This window comes from Hydra vulgaris, chromosome 13 (assembly GCF_038396675.1).
Source record: "Hydra vulgaris chromosome 13, alternate assembly HydraT2T_AEP".
NCBI classification, from domain to species: Eukaryota; Metazoa; Cnidaria; class Hydrozoa; order Anthoathecata; family Hydridae; genus Hydra; species Hydra vulgaris.
In genome coordinates this window covers 23,239,061-23,265,000 of record NC_088932.1, presented here as the reverse complement: position 1 = coordinate 23,265,000, position 25,940 = coordinate 23,239,061, and the positions used below count along the sequence as shown (strand labels likewise).

General features: G+C 28.1%; 1 protein-coding gene across 1 annotated transcript in view; it reads left to right on the top strand.

The window, feature by feature from the left end:
• The window catches only part of LOC100213036 (UBX domain-containing protein 1), a 58,364-nt gene extending 37,738 nt beyond the window's left edge, over positions 1–20,626 (top strand). The window contains exons 8-14 of the mRNA XM_065817020.1: positions 7,136–7,244; positions 7,511–7,599; positions 17,706–17,787; positions 19,916–20,041; positions 20,196–20,245; positions 20,339–20,445; positions 20,545–20,626. Coding sequence (XP_065673092.1) covers positions 7,136–7,244; positions 7,511–7,599; positions 17,706–17,787; positions 19,916–20,041; positions 20,196–20,245; positions 20,339–20,445; positions 20,545–20,624 — 643 coding nt within the window. The 3' untranslated portion in view covers positions 20,625–20,626. The remainder of the gene's footprint in view (positions 1–7,135; positions 7,245–7,510; positions 7,600–17,705; positions 17,788–19,915; positions 20,042–20,195; positions 20,246–20,338; positions 20,446–20,544) is intronic.
• The last annotated feature ends 5,314 nt before the right edge of the window (positions 20,627–25,940 follow it).

Sequence of the window (25,940 nt, the reverse complement as noted above, 5' to 3'; positions counted from 1 at the left end):
AATGGCCGTAAAAGACGCTGACTCGTTACGGAAAAAGTTTAATATTGCGTATTACTTGTAAAAACGAGAGCATCCATTCACAGATTATCCTTATTTGATTGCATTAGAAAAGAAGAATAAGGTTACAAATTTAGGAAATTCTTATGGCACTGACCGTGCAGCTGCAATGTTTACAGATTACATTGGCACAGTTAATTTGTTTTTAATTAATTAAAAACAAATTAACTGAATGTTTAAAAAATTGTAGATTTTACTGTGTTCTCTGTGATGGAAGCACAGATTAAGCTGTATCTGAACAGGAATTGATTTACATTCTTTATTTAAAAGTCGGAAGTCCGAAAGTAGAATTCTTATCTATTGAAACGGCAGAGAATTCTAATGCTGTTAGCCTGAAAAAATGTATAACAGACGCTTTTACAAGAGTTGGTATTACCAATTCTTATAAACATCTATTGGGTGTAAATCTTGATGGAGCTAACATTAATCTAGGAGCTTATGCTGGTTTAGGCGCATTACTAAAGGAAGGTTCTCCTTGGCTGGAAGTTGAACACTGTTTTAACCATCGACTTGAACTTGCTTTAAAAGATGCATTTGAAAATTTATCTGCCTTCAAAACTGTTGACAAACTACTTTTACAACTTTATCACTTGTATCAAAAGTCACCAAAGCGCTACTGAGAAGTACAAGGATTAGCCGAAGCTTGGGGTAGCGTTCCAAAACCAACAAAAGCATGCAGAACTCGATGGATTGATCACAAGTATAAAGCAATGAAAATTGCTTTAGAAAATTATGGTGTGTTTATGACACATATTGAATCATTGGCTATAACAGACTCCCAGGTAGCAAAGAGAGCAGAGTTAAAGGGTTTTTTAAAGCAATGGAAAAATGCGTCTGTGCCTATTTATCAATATATCTTGATGTTTTATCTCCCCTTCGGCGTCTGAGTTTAAGTTTTCAGAACAATATTCATGATCCAGTAAAAGCTGTAAGAAGAGTTCAAGAATTTACATAAACAATGGCCAAGCTGCAAATTCTTTTAGAAAATTCGCTAGACAATTTGCTTGATGATACAAGTGTTATGACCCATTATAAAAAACTGTCTAAAGATATTGAGACAATTGATTCAAAGCAATGTTATCAAAATATTGCACTTTATCAATATACCGAAGTTAATAGCCATGTTCTTGACCAGTACAAGCTAATTATTGCAAATATTACCATATGTATGGAAGGCCATTTTCAATCTCTCTAAAAATCACCATTGTTTATACATTTGGTAGCTTTACTTGACGTTTATAACTGGCTGTTAAATGTGAATGATGGAACTTTTGGCAATAAAGCTATCGGTGAAGTTGTTGAACATTTTTCTGAATTTTTAATTGGTGGATCATTTTAAAAGCATACACGTTTCCCATCAAAAGTAACAATCGAAATGAGTATTATTTGAAATTTTGGGAAATTGTTTTTTCCAAATCAAATTTGGTCAAAAATGCCGAAATATTCTTGATATTTTTGAACTATTTTTAATTTGTCCTTTTACAAATGCGAAAGTTGAACAAATGTTTTCATGTATGAATCGCATAAAAAATGACTGGAGAAGTTGTCTTAGACGAGATCTCTTAGAATCTCTACTTCGGATAAGTGAAGAAGGTCTTGAGATTGACAAATTTGAACCTGATACTGCTATGGACGAATGATATAATGATAAAGTTAGACAATTGTCAGCAAATTTTCATCATTATCTGAAAAAAAGAAAAAGAAAGTCAGGAAAAACAGACATTGATCTAGCGACAGTTACAATATTGGATTTGGGAAAAAAGCAAGGAAGAAAATTGTGACAACTTTTAATTTTATTTTAGCGCATTGTAACCCCTTAAAATTAAAATATTAAATAATAACTTGTAATGGCGTATGATTTTTTTCTAAGCATTAAACTAGTAAAATTCTAAGCATTAAACTAGTGAAATGATTACAAAACGATCAAAATATTTACGATTACGATCTAATACTTTTTCTATAAACAATCAAAAAAAGTATTATATCGTTAAAGATTCTATTATTTAGACACATTTTTTTCTTTTGCTTTATTTTATCGAATGAAAAAAGTGAACGCTTACTTTTTATTAAAAAATACATTGAATGAAAAGGCAATAGATAGAAATATCATGGGAATTTGATATGGTTACTTAGATAAGAAAACTTACTTAACAAGAATTTAATTATCATACTGTTTGTGATTGTGCAGGTTTTCGTGAAAATTTGTAAGTTTTAACATTTTATCACGATAATGTTTTCGTCATTTTTAATAGTTTTTTATAACTGTTTTAAATTTATAGATTGTTGTGTTAGAGTTTCTAATAATTTTTTTTACTGTTAAAAATTTATAGAAAATTAAATATTCTAGTTGTTTTAAACAGTTTAAAATATGTAAATAAAATAGAAAATGAAATAATTAATTAAAAGAAGATTATATCAAGTTCATTGATTTTACAAAAATACAGCCGTTAGATTTAATTCAATATAATAATAGTAATAATGTAAATAATCAGGGAGAAAGTTTGATTGGTGCTGATGATGATGGTAATTTCTATTCTCGTATAGTTGTGTTCATGGTGTTTAGCTTAAAAGAATTGATTTCCTTTGTTATTAAGGCCTGTCCCAATTTCTGGTTCTTTGATTAGTTCACATATAGAAGAAACATTAGAAACTTTATGTAAAGCATCTTTTAATGTACGATTTTAATGTACTATAATAACTGACAATCATGCAACACATGTTTCATCATTCAAGATTCTACGTTTAAAATTCGGTGAACAAGATAATGACATAATTTTTACTTTTATATGACACTGGGTTTACAATTTATATGACAGTGTTCATTTACTAAAAAATAAAAGAAATAATTTATTAAATTCAAAATGGTTTGTAGTTCCACCTTTCAATTTCATGGAGTTTGATGATATTATTTATGTGGAAGCTGTTGAAATTTCTCGGAGTTTATTGCATAAGGTTTAACTAAAAAAAACTTTTAAATTATCTACCCAAACTTTTTATCCTGGAAACAACAAAGTGTTCCTTTAGTTTTAAAAGATCACAAATACTTTTTAATAATGTGTTGTTGTTTTTTTAATAAAAGTACTAACAATGAGTAATTATACACAGGACCACCAAGAGGGATGGGGGCAAAAGAGACAGTTTGTCTCAGTTGGTAGATATCCAAGAGGTGCCAAATAAAAAGAAGGTACCTAAAAAAAAAGGGGAATTTTGATAAATTAGGGCACCAATCAGGGTTAAGAAACTAGACAATTTAGCAACGAAATTGTTGAATTTTGTTGGAAAAGAGTTTGTTTTGTTGGAGTTACCCACAAAAGATCAGTAATTCAAATGGGAATTCTTCTAAAGATTAGCTTTTAATTTTTTTTTCGAACTTTTAAAATATTTTTAAAAGTTTGTAATTATATTAAAAATATATATTCACATTATATAAATTATTCGTGAAAAATAACTAAACCTATATCTACCTTTTAGGAAAGAAAAGAAATAGAGTTTGAATATAGAAAACATAATTTTGTTACCAAACTAAGCAAAGAACTTGCTAAACTTGTGACAGCTCAATAGCAAAATAAAAGCAAATAGTCAGTTTAAACCACCAGTTACAATTTCGAAATAATTACTCGGAGAAAAAATAGAGAAACTATGGAATAAAATATCCAAATTTTTGAAAAACACAAAACTCTATAAAGAAGCAACCAATAAAACAATTAGTGATAGTCTCTTTGATGTCATAGCATGTACTCATACAATCATATATGCACAGAGGCAGCATCATTTTGCAATGATCCCAAAAACTGAAAGATAGGTGCACATGTTTTGTGCATATTGTTCATGTCCTCTATTGCAAAAAGTTCCTATACTTGATTTTCTTTGTCTTTGTAATCAGAGGCTTAGAAAGAAAGAGATTTCTACTATTAAAATTTAATTTTACATGAGAATATGAGTACACACTTTGAAAATTAGTGATTTTTATAAACTATGGTATCAAGCGATGCATTCTATTATGCATAAAATCTCCTAATTAAAGTCATTATCAATAGTTGGATAAGCAACATGAAATTTGATACAAAAATTGATAAAAATGACCTTTTATTAAAGTTTGAAAAATTTAGCAACAATATTTAGGAGAATGAGCTGTCTCATGACTCTTACGAAGTTGCCATAAATGTAGCTGGTTACATCACAAAAAAGGTTGTAAATAAATCTAACTGTGCTTACTGTCTGACATCATAATCTTTCAATCAGGTCTCAACAGAATATCTTGAAATTCTGTCACATGATGGATTAATAATATGTAAAAGTCAAACAGTAATATGTAAAAGTCCTTTTACATATTTGACTTTTTTCTACATATATTTATATATGAATGCCCTTAACGCAGACATAAAAATACTATAGAATTTCTATTGAAATTTGATTCCGCTCGACATGTATTGCACATGGATCAATTTTCTGTAGTTCTATAGGTTCTTATAATTTATCAATAGTTAAATATCTAAATGATATTGTTCTGCTAGAAATTTCTGAAAAAGTAGTTAAACGTCTGGGGAAAAAAATGAATTGTTTCATAATCATTACTCATTACCTTGAAAAAATCAGCTGAATTTGTCAAGGTAATGAGGAATGATTATAGAAATACAATGGCTGCATTAACAAATATTTCTGATGACAAAAATTTTGACTCAACACAAATTGATCTTTCAATTCTTGAAGCACAAATTATTCTTTCAAAAATAGAGGAATTTGAGTTTGCACTACAAACAATGTTTTTAAAAATAATTTAAATAAGTTGAATGCAGTATTCAAAAATTTGCATATAAATATAAAGTAATTTGCTGACTTGAGAATAATGTGAAAAGAAAATTCAGCATTAAATTAGTTTTTAGTTCAAATATTTACTTTAAAATATAAATTATTTTAAACCAGTGAAATTTCAAATAAAATAAAAATAAAGTTTATAAAAAATTTATTGTTATTCTCTTTTATTCAAATAAAACAGAATAAAAAATCAAGAAAAAACATTTCATATTGGAGAATTTAAGGTTTTTAAAAATTTCTCCCATATTAAAGTAATAGTTAGTTTTAAAAAGGGCTTCTTCAAAGGACTAACCCTAACCTAAATATTAAAGACCTGGGGCCTAAGTTTTTGGGTTTCTAGGGTCCAAGATTTATGGGTCCTAGGGCCCCAAAACTTTGTCCTAGGGATCCAAAAAGGTAAATTCAACCTTAATATTGATATTTTGATTTAAAAGTTTTGAAGCTAAGTTTGAGTTAATTGGAGGGTATAGCAAATTTTTTATTTTTGCACTTTTTCATTTTTCATTTTTCACATAAAGTTAGTGAGTTTAATGCTTTTACAAAAAGAAAATAGATTAATAGATTAAGTCAATTAAAATTATTAGGTCAAGTCTATTTATATAATGTTTTTTACCTTTTTAATAGTTTTTGTTTTTTTTCCGTTTTTTTGAAATCTATAACATAAACTATACAGCTATGCACAAAAGTTTAGTAGTGATGGTAATTTAAATCAAACTTTTCAGGGTTATTTCGACTAAAAAAAAATAAGGAAAATGAATTTAATTAATTTTTTTTATTTTTAAAAGAACGATCTATTAGCTGTACAATTAACATCAATAAGATAGTTGAAAAAAATAATTCAAAAAAATTAATAAATATATAATCATAAAATAAGAAACACAAAAAATTTTAAAAAAATACAAGTTTTATATTTAATTAGTGTCCTCCTTTTACTCGATAGCAAATAAGAACTTGTCTCTACATTGATTCGACTAATTTCATGCACATCTCATGTGACACTTCTAACTAAAACTTGTTTAGAAGTTGCTTCAAATGCTCAGTTGATTGAATTTGATGGTTTACCAATTGAGTGTTGATCCATGACCAAATATTTTCTACTGGGTTGATATCTGGCGATTTAGGGAACCAAGGCAACAAATTGGTTTTCTTTGTGGTAAACCAGTTTGTTATACTATGTGCTGTGTGTGCTGGAGCCCTGTCTTGCTGGAAGATGTATTTCTTGCTTCTGGTGTACAATTGCCTTTTCGATGGAATTAAACGTGTTTCAAGTGTGTTTTTGTAGGTATATTGGTTGATACAGCCATTATACAGCTCACAAAAACTGAGGCCTTTGTGGAAAAAAAATCCCCATATGCCTACTGAGCCTCCACCACCTTGTCATCTTGCTTTTAAATAGTGCTCACAATATTTCTCAGTTGCAAACCTTTTAATGTATATTCTTCCTTTGCGGTTCACAACCTGAAAATTTGACTCATCACTGAAAATTACTTTTGCCCAATCTGCAACTGCCAAATGCAAACATTTTTTTTTTGCATTTTTGTCTTTTGCGTCAGTCCATGATTGACAGGATAGTTTTTCTTATTGCAATGTAAGACCCAATACCATTTTTTTGGTAATGTTCTTCTAACAAGTTCTTTGCTTACATTTCGATTAGATAAGGAATGGTTGAATATTTGAGCTAGCTTTTTATTGCTGAACCTAGGATTTTTGCTCCTGGTTCTGAATATGCTTCTTTTGTCATGGTCACTACACTTTAGTAGTCTTATAGAACACGGCATGTCAATGATGTTACCTGTTAGCTCTCAGGTTTTTACTGTTTTGCATGCAAAATTCAAAAACAGCCAAAAGTTTACTAATTCCAACGTTTGTTCTTCGATTTGACCAGTCCAATAATTTGCCATTTGACACTGCTTTTCTACCCATTTGCAAGCGAATTGAAATTTAAAATATTGCAGTTATTCTTTAGATAATTTTTTGCAATTAAAATATCTTTTTGTTATATTTAAAATTAGTTTTTTATTTAAGAATCATGAGTACTCTTTATATTTATAATTTATAGTGGTAAGTAAGTATAATAATGAGTAATAAATTACCTAGAATTACCTGTAATCTCTTGAAATAAATATAAATTACCTTGGTTTACTTGTAATATTCAGAAGTTTTGTTTAAAAAAAGAAAATGCCAACTCTATATTAAAGCATTGATACAGCTGCTGGTATCAAAAAAGCATATTTTTCATAATCATATCAAATATTTAATTCAGGATAGAATTGCATTCTGAATTGAAGATTAACAAACCTATGCAACACAAGGAACACATAAATAAAACCTCTCTAACAAGTTGTTCTTCTGAGGGAGTGCAACCTTATCAAGTTAGAAGTTTAATTATTGCTTTTTGTGCAAATTTTTTTATTATTTGTCTATGTTATTTGTCTTTATAAAATTATATCTTAATTTTTTTAATGTTTTATTTAAGTATATTTGTCTTCAAAAGTTTTTTCGTTTTTGTGTTTTCTCATACATAATGTATTTGATTGTAAATTTCTGTTTTTATATTTACTATTTACTTATAACTTTTTATTAAAAGTTTCTTTTTCTATAAATATTGTACAAGTAGTAGTTATTATTTTAATTAAAGGATGTTATGAGCTCTCGATACACTAAAAGTCTTGACGAGAAGCATAAGTTTCAAGAGAAGCAGCGCTTAGAGATGATAAAGCGATCCAAGTAAGTATAATTACAAAAACCAATTGGAGGTACTAATTTGTTTAAAGGTTAGCAGATGTGCGATTCAGCAAATTACTTGGGTATAACATTTTGTTATAAATAGGAAGAAAAAAAAAGATTTCCAAATGTAAATTATGAAATATTTTTCTTTTTTTAGATCTATTATTATAGACACCAATATTACTAGAAATAAATATATTTCAAAAATTTGAAAAATATGTTTTGATAATAAAACTATTAATAAAAATAGTAAAAAAAAAAAGAATAAACTTTAATTAAACAAACTTTAATTAAAAACTTTAACAGCATTTACTGCTCTATTTTCATTTACTGCTCTATTTTGTATTATTTAGTATTTTACTGTTTTAATTTTTTCTTTTATTTACTACATATATTTCAACAACAAGTTTATTATCATAACCATCAATTATAACCTTTGATGTAATACTTTAATGTTCAACTGAAAATATAAAAAAATTAAAGTTAAAAGTTACAGATCTCACCAAATCATAAGAAACACATTGAAATATAATAATAAACATTTTTAAGCAGTTAAAAAACTTCAAAATGTTTATTATTATATTTAAATATTTTACTCTATTTATATCTATGTTTTTAAATTGTTTGTGTTTTCTGTTTATAGGTGAAGGTTATTTAACTGAAAAATAAGTATTTTATAAAAAAAACAATTAATTTAAGACCTAAAATGGGTAAAGTGAAAGATTTAACTCTAAGAATGGTTTTAGCAATGAAAACACTTATTAAAGAGCAGCACTACAGTCAGAGGGAGATTGCTGAGATATGTCACATTTCTGCAGCTTCAGTTAATAGAGTTAAGAAGGATTTGTATCTTGGTCAGAATACAAATTGCTGTACTGTAAATGTAGATCCTGAGCAATATTTACATTTTTTTGTGATTACAGGTGTGCTTTAGTGATCAGAGCAAAATTAATATCATGCAGGAATCCTCACTGTTTGTTAGACAACAAAGCAATGAAGCTCTTTTTTTGGAATTTCTTTCCACAACCGTCAAGCATCCCACTTCTGTTAAGGTTTGGGGAGCTATCTCTGCTCAATCTTTAATGTCTGCACATCGTGATTAGAATCATATGCCAGGACCAATACATTAAAATCCTGCTGTCCAAGTTACCCCAAATGGCTGCATAGTTTCCTAACAACAATATAATTTTCATGCAAGAAAGAGCTCCTTGCCATACAGTAAAAGGGTCAGTAAGCAGGTCAGGAAACTGACATGACATGAATCCTATTGAGAACTTCTGGCAACTCATCAAGCGTAAGGTATATGCAATAAAAACCACCACCAAGCGTTACTTGATTGAAAGCATATTCCAAGTATGGAATCACAATCAAGACATCCGTTACTTGCGCTCACTTCTTATACAGGTGTGGCGCAAATAATCAGCAGCAACGGTGGTTATATCAAGTATTGACTGTTGGATCTATTAGCTATTGATAGTGTATGACCCTATGTTGTTCAGATTTGACTGAAAGGTCATTAAGATTTCAAAAAATTTAAATACCACAATAGAAACTCAAAATTCATACAATTTTTATCTCATAAACAACCTGATATTGCTCTTTTTGGGTATTCTGGCTATTAAAACACAATATGAATGCTAAATTTAGTGTTTTTGTGCCAGATCTGTATCTGTTGAGGAGTTTTAAAAAAGGTATTTAGTTTATTTTATTACAATTTTTGTTTACACTTTTCTAAATAAACTTTAACTCATAAATAAATTTTGAATTTGAGCTGATTAGTAAGGGATGACCATTAATGTGAAGCAATGTTAAGTAATTGAAATCTGTTTTTCAAAATGAAGCTTTAAAAAACACTATTTTTTTCCTTTTGAATTTAAGTTGTTTTTTTTTTTAGAGTTCTGCATTAGAAAAATTATTTTAAAAAGTCTTACTTTATAATGATTATAATGATCTTACTTTATTATATGAGCAGTCTGGGTTCAGTGGTAGCGATCTGTGGTTCAAACCCCACCTCTGAGTAAGTTTTGCGCCATCGGTAATACCGTAAGGACTTCTTGGGGCACCTAAATAAAATTAAAACAAAAAAAATAATGTTATTAAACACTTTTATTTTCAAAAACAATTTTTTTTTACAAATAGACATCACTCACTTGGGGTTCTCTCTGATTAAAGATAAATTGATCAATTAAAGTTGCTAATTGATCAATCAAAAAACAACTAATAGAATAATTTTTCATTTTAAAACAATAATTTTCATTTTATAACAATAGTTATAATTCTTTTTATTAACTTATTATTACTATAAGTCAGGTCTTGTTTTAAATAAAAAGTGCTTAATGCATTAGCTTAATGCAAGTCGATCTATACTGAAGGCCATTCATCGCGCTACCGTAAACTGTAACTGGGGGCCTATTCTTTTTACGAATTATCAGCAACTCTGCTATAAAAATTTATTTTGGAGTCAAAATATGACTCTTAATAAGTTTAATTAGTTTATTTAGAAATATTTATATTAAAATGTAATAAAAAGTTAAAATTTTATATTTAAAAAAAAAAAAGTTAAAACAAAGAAAATATTCGCATATATTTTAACAAAAACAGATACAAATCATTCTTTTCTAAACAAATTTATGATAACTTTAAAACTTTTAATGTAGGTTCTTTATTAGATCTTGGGGTAATTTGTGCACAAAAATTGTTTAAAAAAATTTTAGCAAGTGTGTTGCTGATTAATTTTAAAATAGTAAAATTCAGAAACCAGCAAAAAGATGTCACTTAAGGACTTATGACAAACTTTATCTTTTATCGAATGGAATAACACAAAGCAAAAAAAAAACCATTGGCAAACATTGTCTGGTGGAATTTTAAGACCACCACAATCTATAGACTTTAGGTACTCACCAAACTTTTTATAATAAAGTAATGTTTGATTGAACAAATTGTTTTCATTATATTTCTACATACATATCCAGCAATTATAGATCAAAGACATTTTGGTAGTATTAGAAATTAATGACTCTAGTTTTTCTAAATTGTATAATATTTCACTACCTGCTTCACATAAAACATAAGTATAAGAAGCACACTCATGACCTGAACTAAAATCAAAAGAATCTATGTCAATATTTAAAGATAACAGTGATGTGTGATTTATATGCAATTTTTCAATAATTTGTTGAACATCTATAATTTAGGCACCCCGGAACCTTGTCTCAATTTCCCAAATTCTTTTTGTAAGTGGTCACTTTTAAACATACCAAGAAGAACATAATTATGACTTGTTGCTAGTAAATATTTACATAGCTCGACAGTACCATAGCAAGTATGGTGAATTGATTTTGCAGTATCATAAGTTAACTGCTTCATTCTTTTGCCATTTTTACAACACATTTCAAGAGCCATATCACCAAACTGAAGTAGAGTATTATGACATCAATCATCAGGACTACAAATAGGTGCTTCTAGTGGCTCATTGTGTCTTAATACATTTTGCCTTTCAATTGGCTTGGGAGCTATTGCAATTTCATTCAAGTCTGACAATTGACTAACTTTTCTGATTCTAGTTGGTATAAGCATTTGAGGTGCTCCCATTTAGCTGTTCTTTGAATACCATTATTACTGTACACTAGTTCCCCATTTTTTTTCTGTGAGCCATAGATTCCTAATGTTTTTCGAAAGATGAACTAAGTCAAACATATATTAATATTTTATAAGTTTTATGCTGGAGTTTATTTGTTTAAACAGAAAATTTGAACTTAATTTTGAAATTGGAATCATCTTATACAGAAATTTAAAACCACCTTTGAGACATACTATCATAATTCCCAACACAGTTTTAGCCAATAATGATGGATCATCTAAAGTTTAACCAAACAATGTTCCACCATGATAAAGTATCATTTTTTTGACATATCGTGAATAATTATCATCATGAATACTTATACAAATTTTTTGTTTGTTTTTTTCAATGTTTTTGAAAACTGAGTCTAAGAAACTAGCATTCATTAATTTTGCAAACTTTTGATGTAATGCGTGTCAAAGGACTGACTGATGGCAATTGAAAATTGTTTCTTAGTTTACTGTATAAAGCACGAGATGTTGAAAAATATTCAAAACTACCTAAAATTGTATTTGATTCATTTTTTTTTTCAATAAGCTTTCCAGACATAACTGATATTTGTTGCTGAATCATGTTTTTCTTATGATCTATTTCCATGATATTTAAAAAATGTAGTATTTTCTCAAACTTTGACCAAGACTCAACAATATTTATACGATTTTTACAGAAACTTTTTATAAAACATTTTATTTCACAATAAAATGTTACAAAATGAGATAATTTAATAAAACATTTTTAAAATCAATATGTTGCTGTATCAGCCAATAAAATAGTACTAAGCTCATCAGTTCTAACATTTCTAACAACGCTAAAAGATTTCTATGTTGTGCGATAGAGTGGTAATGGAGTAGGTATTTGACTTGAAGGTATTTCTGGCCATACAGATGGTGGCCATACAGATTTTTTGGTCTTTGTTTTCCTTGAACAGTAACTTTTTCGAAAACTGCTGGCCAATGTAATTGGCAAATAACAGTTTTATCTGAAACTAAATAATTAGAATTTGGAATACTTTTTATCCAAATATTTCTTTGTTCTTTATCTTTAGGAAAACGATAAACTTTTATTTTATGCGGCCGTGGTGCAGCGGTTAGAGCGCTTGCTTTATAAGCAGGAGATCCAGGTTCAAAACGAGCTCTGGACATATTTTCGCATCACCCTAAGGAAGGAGGCATGAACTTCCTGGTTAAATGCACTCATTAACAAGACCGTTAGGACTAATTGGGGCACCTAAAGAAAAAAAGAAAAAAAAATTTTTTGCAAAGCTTTTATTGTTTTTGGTACTTTGATAATTAGTTTTGCAGCCATATACTCTTAACATTGTATATTATCAGTGATTTAAAATTATTTACAAAAATTTATAATTTAAAAAACATTAATAATACAAAGGTATTAGAAATATAAAAGAATAAACAAGATTAATTTGAAAAAGTTAAAAATTCTCTGGCAAATTTTTCAATGTGAGCTTTTCATCTCTTTTTTTAGAATATTAAAATAGACCCCTAGTCATGGCTTACGGTTGCGCAATGAATAGGCCTTCAGCCATGAATTGCGCCATTGCTTAACTCGATATTTGACATTATAAAATTATCTATATATTTTTTTATAGACATTAAGTGTTTTTACTACCGCAATAAATAAATAACCGCAAACTAGTTCACTTTAACAATTAACTCAAGTAGCCAAAATATTAATTTTAGTTAAATATTATTTAGTAAAATATATATATATATATATATATATATATATATATATATATATATATATATATATATATATATATATATTTATTTTTTATTATTTCTGAAATTAGTAATTGTGTTATTGAATAAAAAAAACAATGATTTTTTATTTTTTTAAATTTTGGAAGTAAACAAAGAATATTAACATATTGATAAACAAAAATCTTGTTAATTACTTGAACAGCGATTTTGTTTTGACTAGCAAAAAATAATTTAGGTTTATAAGTATATTTTTTAAATTTATGTTGCTTAGTGTTTTCACTTGCGTTATATAAAAATACAAAAAAGTTTTATGTCTGTTTTGAGCGTATTTTTGATACATAGTTAAAATGCGTTCGCCAGGAATTTAATGAATAAATTTTTATGTTTAACGGATAAATGTTTAACATTTAAACAAATCACAATGAAACACAGAGCTATAGAGAAGAATCGTTTTTAACAATTAAATTCTTAATTTATTTTAATATTGTCAAATAAAATTCAAAAAAAAATTGTATAAAATTATAAATTATGCAAACTCTTTTGTTAATTATTCTCAAAACAAAAAATTTTTTAAGTACTTATACGCAATATTTTAATCGTGCAAACTTAAAAAAATGCTCAACTAAAACAATATAAGTATATTTAATAATTTGAATCGTTTCTGTTTAAAATAAACACTCGTTAAAAATTGTTCATTAAAAATTAACTTATAAACAAACTCAAGAGTGTTTTCATTCTGCGTATAATTACAAAACTTTTTTTTCATTTGCAAGCAATTTAATTTAGAATAATAAAATAAAAAGGAGAATAAATGAGGTAAACCCCTTCCCCCCCCCCCCCCTCTACTTTTTTATAGAAGACTTTTTTTTTTTTTTTTTCCAGAAAATTTAGGATATAGAGGACCTTTTTTTAGAAATTGACTATTGACCACTTCAAAATCTGGGTCATCGGCCACTTCAAAACCTGGGTCATCGGCCACTTCAAAACCTGGGTCATCGGCCACTTCAAAACCTGGGTCATCGGCCATGTATACTAACTATTAACATGTTAAAATATTTTTACATGGCTTGTGCTATTTATACACAATTAGTTACTTACAATTGGTTACCTTACGACACAATTGGTTTTGGATAAAATTTTATTTTGCTGAAGATCACACAAGTTATATATGGTTTTAATCTTCTCTTTTTCTGTGATAGTTTTAATTCGATAAACATCAGATAAGTCCCAGGATTTAAAAGTTTTCAAAGTAACTCTTTTGTCTTTCAAAATACAATCCATATTCAAACCTTAAACAATTTCAAGAGAATAGAAATATACTAGGTTTTTATATACTCGTTTGTCTTATTTTATTTAGAAAAATACGTAGTCATTAATAAAGAATTAAGACATTAAACTAAAATGTGACTTAGTATTAATTTAAAGGAGTCTGTAATGTGTGCGTGCATAATGAAACCTCCATTATATAAATATATTTAACATAATATTAGTGTCTTTAACTTTATAATATAACTTGATTTATGAAAAAAAAGTTTATTGAATCAAGTGCAGAAGAAATTTAGCAAATTGTCTTCATTCAAAAGTTGAGAGTAACAGGTTATTATTTTTTTCTACTGTGCCGGCCCCCCTCCCATTGTATATCTTGAAGTTAAAGGTATCTACATACCTTTTACTAATAAGAAAAGCAAAGAGTAATAATTAGTGAAGAATTTTCAGTAAAATTTAAAAAAATTGTTCATTTTGGCACATTTTTTTTAATATCTCGAAAAAATGTCTTATAAATATTTTTGTTACCAGAGATAACAGAATATAAATCTTTTTTGTAATATAAATTTTTATAGAGTTTTTTACTGAATTTTTATTAAAAACATCTGCAAATAATTTGCAGTTAAGAATTGACAAACTTTTTTCATGTTGCTAGATATTTAGCTTAAAAGGTTAGCATAAAATTACATTGAATATAATCGTTATAAAAAGATAAGAAATATCATCGTAATAAAAAGTTACAACAATTATTTTTACATTTCGTCATTCAAAAAGTTAATGTGGTTTTTTTAAAAATTAATTATTTCTTTTATCTTACCGCTAATTGAAAAGGTAAAAATCACTTAAGGTGTACGTAAATTGCTCTACGTGTAACGCTTTGAAACAAGGTCTGATAAGTTATAATTCTTTTTATTTATATTTGATTGTTATCAATACAGTTTAGCATTTTTTAAGAACTAACAAAAATTATGTTAAGTTTTCTGGTTTCTCTCTTTTTTTTAAACAGAAAATTAAATAAACTTGAAGAAGTTTGTAATTGAAAATAAAAGTGTGAGAAATATAAACAAACCTCTTTAAACTTTTACAGTAGACTGGTTGCCATTTACAACGGTATGGAAAAAATGATCCTGGAAGAGTTTTTTTCATTGGAAAGGAAAGCAAAATCAATACTTAATTGCAAACATCGTTCAGTCAAACTAAAAGTCAAACTCGAAAAAATTAGGCTCTCGTGACCACTTTCTGTATCTTTAATAAAGGCAAATTTGTTGTTCCACCTTTCTTGTATAATTCAGATTTTGTCACCTCACCTAAAGACAAAGCTGAATTGTATGCTGAAAACTTTTCATCAATATCATCTCTTGGTTCCTCTAGTTGCGTTTTACCTGATATAGCCAACAAACAGGCTGATCCATTGCTTGACATTCGTATTATTCCAGCTTCTGTATCTAAAGTGATTTCCTGCTTAGACTCTTCCACAGCTTGTGGTCCAGACAACATACCTGTTATAGTCATGTAGAGGTGTTCTCCGGAGCTGTTGTCTATTCTTTCAAAACTATTTAACATGTGCTTATCAGAATCTTGTTTTCCAGCCTACTGGATAGCAGCATCTATTGTTGCTATTTTCAAAATCTCTGGAGAGCGATCAGACTCATCTAATTACCATCCTATGAGTCTTCTTCCTGTTATAAGCTAAGATTTTGAGTCTTTAATTAACAAACACTTAACCTCTCATCCTAAATCTAATAACTTACTTTCTAATCATTAATATCGATTTCGATCTACTCGTTCTACAGCTGACTTTCTAACAGTAATAACCGATAGGTTTTATTGTGCATTAGATAGATGTGGAGAGGTTAAGGCTATCGCTCTTGACATTTCTAAAACTTTTGATAAAGTTTGGCATGCTGATCTTCTCCATAAGCTTTCTTCTTACTGTGTATCAGGTTTTTCATTCTTCTTACTGTGTATAAGATTATTGATTCTTTCCTTACAAGTTGTGGTATTAAAGTTTTCCTCGATGCACAGCACTCTTCTTGATATCCTGTCACTTCAGGGGTTCCTCAAGGTTCTATCCTTGACCCTGTACTCTTTTTAATTTACATTGATCTTCCAGATATTCTCACATCTAAGATGGCATTGTTTGCTAATGATACTACCATTTATTTTTGTCTTGATAAGAAGCCAAAACTCTGCTTGGAGGGGGCGTTTGAGCTTGAAAAAGATCTCACTTCTGCTACAGCATAGGGCTCACAGTGGCTGGTGAACTTTAATTTAGAAAAAACTCAATTTTTTTTAGCTAATTGTTATCATAATAATCTAGATCTTCCTATATTTATGAACAGTAATGTAATCTATGATTCATCTACCCTTCATCTTCTAGGATTAACTCTTACTTTCGATCTTTCTTGGAAATCATATATATAATTGATTGCAAAATTAGCATTTGCTAAGATTGCATCTTTTTACCGTACTTTGCCACCTTCTTATTCCAGATTCTATTCTTTATTTCTATAAATCTCAAATCTGTCTTTGTATGGAATACTCTTGCCATATCTGGGGCGGATCTTCCAATAATGCCCTTTTTTTTTTTTAGACAAGGTACAAAAACGCATTGTTAACATAGTTGGACCTGCTCTTGCAGCCAACCTCCATACATCACACCGTTGTAATGTTACTTTTCTTTCTCTTTTCTATAATTACTATAATTGGCACTGCCCTTAAGAGCTAGCGTCGCTTGTACCATCTACTAAAGTTCATTCTAGTGTTACTTGTCATTTTATTAAGTCTCATCCTTTTACTGTGGCTGTTCCTAGGTGCTCTAAAAATTCTTATTCGTCCAGTTTTTTTCCTTGAAAATCAGTTCTTTGGATCTCACTTCCTTCATCTTGTTTTCCTGATTCATATAATTTGCAATATTTTACTGTTATGAATTACGCAAGCTCAATTAAGTTGAAAGTGCTCAAAAAGGTTTTCTTTTGATGAGTGGATTTCAAGTGACCATACTCTAACAGTCTAATAACTTGCAAAACAACACAGATGCTGATCTTTCATATATAAATTTCAAATCTTTTTATCACTGGATTTCATTTATTTAATTCAATTTCCTATTTTTTGCATTTAGAGTACATTTTTGTGTAAATCTTTATATTTCTTCTGTATCTATAATTGTATGCAGCCTATTATGATTATCCATATAAATTCAGTTAAATACTTAATCAGTTACATAAATATTTTTAAGCGTATTGCAATAAACTACTTTTAAAAAAAAAAAAACTTGTGTAAAAATATCTTCAATATTTTGCCAGATAATTAGTTTTTTTATAGTTTTTGCAAAACATATAAAATGAGATTGAAAATGTAGAGTAGATTGTTGCTTCAAAAAGAGTTTTATAGATGAAGTTTTATTCGAAAGGATTTATCTATTTGTGAGAGTGATCAATTTTATTTTTTTATGCACTGATTAAGACATAAATTAATAATGAACTATGGTATTTTTTAAGATTGGAAAAAGAGGAAGAAATTAGGGTAAAACACAACTTAATGATGAATATTGAGTCAGAGAAGAAGGAAAAGAGGATAAAGGTAATTATTTTTTTTCTTGATGAGTAATTAAAGTCATGTTTTAAACTGGCAATAATGGTAATTAATTACATTTTTTTATGATAATAGAATAATTTATTCTATTATCATAAAAAAAATTGTTTATGGTAATTATGTTAAGTTGATTATGACAAAAATTTCTCAAAACAGTTTAAAAAACAAAGTTTAGTAATAGAAAAATTTTAAATGCCTGTTTGATGCAGAATTCAAAAAAAGCACTCAGAAATACAAAGGAAACATGCTTAAATGCAAATGAAACATGCTTAAATATAGAAAAATGGTTAGTTGATATAACCTAACTTCATAGTATCAAATCCAACTCTGTGTAAATTATTTTTTGCTTTCAACATTTTAATTTACCTATTACTTTAAATGTCACAACAAGTTTAAATAAAAACAGCAGAATCATACAAAATTATAATTTCAAACTTTATCATTTTTTTTTGTTTTAAAATAATTTTTAAATTTATAGGCTAACACTTTTATGCATGGTTTCTGAGATGGTTATTACATATGTGTGTGTGTGTGTGTGTGTGTGTGTATATATATATATATATATATATATATATATATATATATATATATATATATATATATATATATATATATATATATATATAATTTTTAAATGTTTCATGTTTTATATGTTATATGTTTTCTTCATACTTCCAGATTATAAGTGCATTTTTTAGGAATTCTGCATCAAAAAGTTAATTACTAATTTTCATATTATTGCTATTTCTTATAACATTTAACATTAAAATTTTTTTTATTTCTCATTATATTAACATTTAAAACATTCTTAGCATTTAAAAGTGGAAACATAATTATTTTACGAAAATTTTGTGTGTAAACCAGGCAAAAATTCAGGTTTTTTAAAAAGAACCCTAGCCAAAAAACAAAGTCCACTGGGTTTTGTTTGGATAATTATTTTTTTAAGTTTTATTTTTATTTTGTTTCAGTTAAACTTTTTTTGTTGTTGTTGTTTATTATTATTGAAAAAAGTTATTGTTTAGTAAGAGATAAGTAGCGTCTTATTTACAGAATTTTTCTGCTTTTATTCGAGAACATACTTACTGGTTTGAAGAATTTGAATACATTAGAAATCATTTCTGAGAAAAGGATTTTCATTAATAAATAAATGACAGCATGGCCTATATTTAGTCAATATAAAAACTCTGTGACATAAATGTAGAGTTAATTTTTTAGAGTTTTATGAGTCGAGTGTTTAATATGGTTTAGTTGTAATAGCATACACTGTATAATGTAATAGCATACACTGTACAATGGTCTAATGATAGAAATCTTGGACAAACTGCTGCAACTGTTTAAACCAATGAATTCTTTTTTAAATAAAAGTTATTGTTACTTTTTTATGATTTTTAAATCCCTATTGCCTCAACTTTTTATTTTTCTCAAAGCAAAATATATGACACTGAAAAAAAATTGAAAAGAAAACCATAAATTTAAATTAATATGACGATAAAATAAGTGAGATGAACTAGAAAGCAAAGAATTATTTAGACATGGAATAACTAACATGATATTTTGACAATAACGTTAAAAGTCGGACATTTGATATAACTGTTTTATCTAAGAAACCATGAACGTAAAATAAATCACAAATATTGTTCAAGATTTTCTACAGTTTTATGTCTAATAATCGCAGCGATCAGAATTATCAGCGATGTCTTTAAAAAAACATTTGTTACTAGAAAAAAGAAGTCTACATACTAGTGTTAAGTTTAAAAGAGTTACATAAATTTTATGGTTCTTAACTTAGAATCTTCACATCGGCTTGATCTGTATTACTTAATGTATCAATAAAGGTATGCTAATAGAAAAATATTATAGAAAAGAAGAAAAATTAGTTTTATGTTAAAGATCGTAATGTTGAAACAATATTTGATTATATTAGATGTGTATCATAAAATTTTTTATGAAGTAAAGAATCTTAATAGTTCATATTTAAAATCATTAGAATTCAAAAAAAAAATGGTGGAATTTTTTACAAGATAAAAATTAATTATATTTATCTTACAGTTTATACTTTCTTTCAAATTGTTTTATATTACGAAAATGTACTGTGAATATTTCACAATGCTTATAGTTTGAAGAAGAAAAAAGGTTGCGCCATTTTGGTGAAGCTAAGCAACAGGATACAGAACAAACTCATACATCGAAAAGCGGTTCAACTGATAACATAAATCTTCGAATAAAACTTCCCAATACAATAGTAACTTTAATTGATTATTATCGTTTTTTCATCATTACAAATGTTTGTATTTTTGTTGTTGTTTTTTATGTTGTTAAATTTTTTTTTTTTTTTTTTTTTTTTTAGGATGCCTCGGCATCTTAAAAAAATTGTATTTCTTATTCTGTGAATATAGGTCATCGATTGGGAAACAAACAGGTTTACATCTCTAAATGCTCTCTACGAGTGAGTATACTGCTGTTAGAATAAAAATTAAAATAGACTTTTTACATTATTTGACTTCCTATATAATTGTACAAAGAACTTATTTACATATAGGTATGTGAGTGCCAATACTAAAATATGTGTGCATGATTTTAAAGTTGTAATCCCTTATCCTCATAAAGTGTTGGAGAATTCTCATGAGATAAATTTGGAACAAGAAGGTATTGTTTGTTAGATAATTTTAATTTTTATTGGGCCCGTTTGAAGTTTAATGATTTTCACGACTGCAGCTATTTTATTTTTAATCTTTAATTATAAAGGACTATATCCCAATGGTATCGTAGTGGTTCAGATGATCGCAAAAATTGGAGCTACAACTGACCATAACAAAACTATTTAAGATTGGAAAAAAATCCTTTTTTGTTATCCCTATTTTTATATTATAGTATTTATTCTGTAAATATTTTTCTTTGTAGTTAGTCTTAATATTATTGTTTTATACGTTTATAACAAGATTACAATATAACATGTGTTTTCTTATTTTCTGTGGCGATTACTTTATTTAAATAGTTTGATAAATTTCATGTTAAAAGTTTTTGATAATTTATTTACGAGTTATTAGTTTAGTTTTATTTAATTATCAGTTTTGTTTACTACTCCTTTTAACACAATATCATTAAAGTTCGTAAACAATATCGTTATTAGCACATATAACAGTAATATTAGGTTTGTTTTGATCAAAATAAACTCAAAGTAGTATATTTCTTTAGTTTAAGTTAGTTTGATGTTAGGTGGTTTTAATTTCGATTATTTATGGCCACGGGCTATTCAAGATTTTAGCGCTATATATATTTTTTATAGTTTTATTTTAACTTTATAACTTAGCTTGCTTTTTGTAATTAAAATTTTTTCTTAAAATAACTCAACAAGTTTGAAACTACTTTTAAAAATATATCAATAAAATATATTTCATCATTTTTAAATGGAGTTACGACAAATAAGTTCACAAACTCTTGCGGAAAGGGTAGAATTAAAATTCCCCACTAAGTGTAAAGGTCGTAATTTGCACTCTTTTGTGGAGTTATTATTTCATAAAATATGAGTTAAGTTTAAATTCTAAATTTTTAAAGATTGCACATTAGTGTATAGTAAAATAACGCGCAAGAAATGCATAATATAATTTAAGCCGCCATCTGTATAAAGTTTCATAAAGTAATAATTTTTTCATGAATTTTAAATACACTAAGGGATCGTCCATAAAGTTCGTACGCTCGTATGCGAGAGAGAAAATCTGCAAATAACGTTTATGAGATGGGGAGCCGGGGTTCAATTATAAAAAATGTTGCGTAGTTAGGTTAAAAGCGTATGTACTTTTACGGAGGTTAAGGGTACTCAAAAAACCGTTTATCAAAATGCGAGAGGGGGAGAGTAAAATTAAAAGCGTGCGTACTTTATGGATGAACCCTAACCGGGTGTTAGCCAGCAAATTAACTATATATTTAAACAATTTTAAGATGTATTATACAAATTAAATATATATTTTTAAATAATATTTCTCAGTTTTATACTTGAATTAAAATTTTTATTAAAACTTGGGAATTTATTAAAAAACACTGGATTAAAATAAACATGCTCGTGTAACCTTATATTTAGTCCAAAGCTCTAACTACGACGTAACAGCTGATTAACATTCAAGATTGAATGTTAATCAACTGTTACGTCTGAAGAACTTAAGATTGGAAGAACATCGACTTAAGTGATAACGCAAACAACATTTACGATAATTTTTTTTTGCCAATTTTCCTTTATATGAAAAAGCAATAAATCAAAAAAGCATTAATTCTCCCTGGAATACTAAAGGTTTAAAATAATCATCAAAAGTTAAGCAGAAATTATACATAAAATATCTAAAAAAAACAAATTATTCGCCAATGAGAAAATATGCAAAGATTACACAAATCTTTTAGAAAAAGTTCGAAAAAACTTTAAAAAAAACCGGGTCAAACCGCACACTAATCGATAAAAATTAAATAACTTTTTTTTTTCACTTTTTTTTATTTTATTTTTTTATTAGATAGGTTATAAAGAACTACGAAGATAATATAAATATATGTTAAAAAAATTATCGAAAATATTAAATATAAAGAAAAACAAATTGTGCGGTTTTAGGCGACATTTTGATAAAACTGCACACTTGAGAAAGCATCAAAATTTTTAAGTTTTAACTTTTTTTTTTAATTTTTTTTTTTTTTTTTTTTTTACACAACTTATATTTAGGAAACTATTTTAAAGTTTTTACATTTTTTGCACCAAAAAAATTTAGTTCCAACTACATATTTATTTGGTAAACATGCTTATTTGCACAACCGTTCCCGACACATCGAAATTTCCGATTGCAACATTTCTGTGTGTAACTGTACTCTACACTTTTTACATTTTGCAACTTTTAATCATTAGGCTGCTAGTACTTGTTCATTATTACTGTTTTGCTGAGGTCGCTCAGCATTGTTATGCTTAGGCATTTTAGTAATTGACATAGAGAGTCTATGGTTTGCGTTAAGTCAAGCAACTTTCACGGCTTCCTTTGTTGCTTTTTCTTGATTTTTTTGTTTGAGGAACTCGATTACATTTTCTTCGGTAATACATTTTCCGCCAAGTTTTGACATGTTGCACTAATTTCTGGTTTAAAAAAACTACTTCTACTCTATCTCGATACTGTTTTTGCAACGCTCAACACATGCTTGATACTTATCAAAACTTGAAGCTGGTGTATCTGAGAAAGATGGTAATTGGAGTAGGTGCAGCGGCGGCTGTTGAAGATAATATACCTGTGTCTAAGCAAGATAGTGTAGCAATCACACCATTTGTGTGATTGCTAATGCCTTATGATTTATATTGTTTTTATTAAGTGGAAATAAGCCAGTGTAGTGGTAACCAGCAATTGCATGCAAGCGGGTAAAGCATTCACCACTCTTGTGCAGCAGTTTGAGCAACGGTGGAAAATTTTGTTTATCTAAATTCTTACATTTTGAGACTTTGTAATACTTTGTAAGAATTTCTTTCCATGCTTGTTTGACATGATAATAGACACCTCTATCCAATGGTTGTAGAATTTGTGAAGAATGCTCTGGTAGACAAATCAAGATTGTACTGTGTTTTTTGCACAGCAATACCACTTCCAAAGCCATGTGAGTTGTATGTCCATATAATACCACCAATTTGCTCGAGAATTTTCGAGTATAAATACTTCTTTTAGTCATTCAATAAACGTATTGCGCTCCATTCATCCTGATTTTGAAATTGAATATTTAGTGCCAACTGGACTACCTCTTGCCCAGTCAGGACAAAAGTTTCTTTTGGTTTTGTATATCACAAATGGTGGTACAAAATGAATTTTTTCATTGTTGCCAGTAAGTTTAAATGTCTTATTCCTTTTTGACACACTACGGTTGCTTTGTCTTGATCACCCAAAAAACCGGTTGCATCTCAATTCAAAATATGCGACCCAGAAGTTATACCAGTCTGTTAATATTGCTTGGCGACGCATTCAAAACAACGACCAACTATTTCTGGCGTACAAGAAGCGGCTTTTTTAGATGCTAAGTTTATTTAAACATAATAATAACTGTGTATATGTACAATGACAATGTACGGAGCCTAGGTAATCTAGGCTTTAACAGCCAATTTATGTTAAAAATAAGTCCAACTTTGATTTAAATTGATATAGTGTTTTAGAATCTACAATGTTTTGATCTAAATTATTCCAGCTGTTAATGACACGGTTTGTTAAGAAATAGTACCTATTTGGATTTTTAATTAATTGTCTATGAAACCTCATGTTGTGACCTCTCGTATTTGAAGTTATTAAATCTGGTGGGTATTCCAATGTTAAGTTATCTATTTTTTTTACTATTTTGAAAAGTTGGATTAAGTCATTACGTTCGCGTCTTTTTTCAAGAGTCGTTAATTTAAAGTAGGTTAGTCTACTTTCATAGTTTTTCCCTTGAACACATTTTGTTCGTGTTGCTTTACGTTGTATTGATTCAATTTTTTTTTATCTTGTTCTAAGTAAGGACACCACACTGAATTTGCGTAGTCTAAATGCGGTCTTACAAGAAAGGTGTACAATAATTTAGATGCGTTTATGTCTAAGTTTTTAAATGAATGTTTTCCTTTTAAATGAATGTTTTCCTGTTATTCCTAACATTTTAATAGCTTTACCAGACGCATAATTAACTTGACTGGACCATTTTAAGTCGTTTGAAATCATAAATCCTAATTTTTTTCAATTTTTGTTTCTGGTAATTCAACTCTATTTAGCACTGAATCATACATTGTGTATATATGCCTAGTATTTTTGCTACCTATATGCATGCGTTTACATTTGCTGACATTAAATTTTAATAGCCAAAATTGTGACCATGTCATTAATTTGTTTAGATCTGTTTGAGTCTTTTTTATATCAAAAGATGATCTAATTATGTTAATTAGTTTAATATCATCAGCATACATTTTACAGTTCGTTGATAACTCATTCGGTAAGTCGTTTATATAAACAATAAACATAAACGGACCCAAGACAGACCCTTGCGGTACTCCACTTGAACCTGGAGACCAATTTGAAAATCCGCCGTTGCAGACGACACGTTGCACTCTGTTACTTACGAAATTTTTGCACCATCTAACTGCTTTTTTGTTAAATCCATACCTTTTTATTTTGAGAAACACAATCTGTTGTGAGGCACGGAATCGAAAGCTTTTTTCATATCTAGGAAAATGATATCTACTGGTAAATTATCTTCCATTGCTTGAGTTATTAGATCCATAGATTCTATAAGGTTTGTACAACAGTTTTTTTTTTTAGAAAATCCATGTTGTTCCTTAGTCAAGAGATTGTTATTTTCTAAGTGCGACATAAATGTAGCTTTTAAGATACGTTCCATTACTTTACTTATAACTGAAGTAAGTTATTTGATTTTCTTGTTGAAATTTCTTTTGACCATCTCTTCATAAAAGCATAGAGCCAGTCTTTATCAGGCTTGTCATTTTTGAATAAGTGCAATTGATCTTCGCGTTTAAGGTAGCAACATACAAATTTTAGGATTTGATTTTGGGTTAAACCATTACCCCCAGTCACCAAGTAATTGGAATGCATGCACCGTCAATCTTTTTGTTTTATTTGAGAATACCGTTGTTGTACCTGAGCCATGGAAGCCTTTGTTGTTGTTTTTTTTGCAATCTTTAAGCGTTGAGATTGGAACGCCATGTTTGAATGCAGCTTTTCTCAGTGATGTTTTATGTTCTTTCAAGTCAGTTAGTGCGGCTAGTATATTGTCTTCAATTGTATGCTTTTGTTTTTTATTGTTGACATGTTAAAGTGAGTGGATTAAATTGAATTGAGTGAGTGATGATTATATTGAGAAACAATATAACAATTGGTTTTTAAAGAGATGATTGTATTAACAAATAACATTATAGTTCGTTTTTAATCAATGATATATAAATACATAGATGTGTAACTCCGTAAAAATACCGTTAAGAAATATGAGGATTTTTTTTTTGGAGGAAGCCATATTGAATACTGGCAAAACATCGTAAATTAGCGATGAACCTCTGCATTAGTTTTATAAGAAATTATAAACATTAAATAATAGGTCTGACCTGTTTAGATTTATTTATTAAAAATGGCACAACATAATCTTGTTAGTATAGTTAA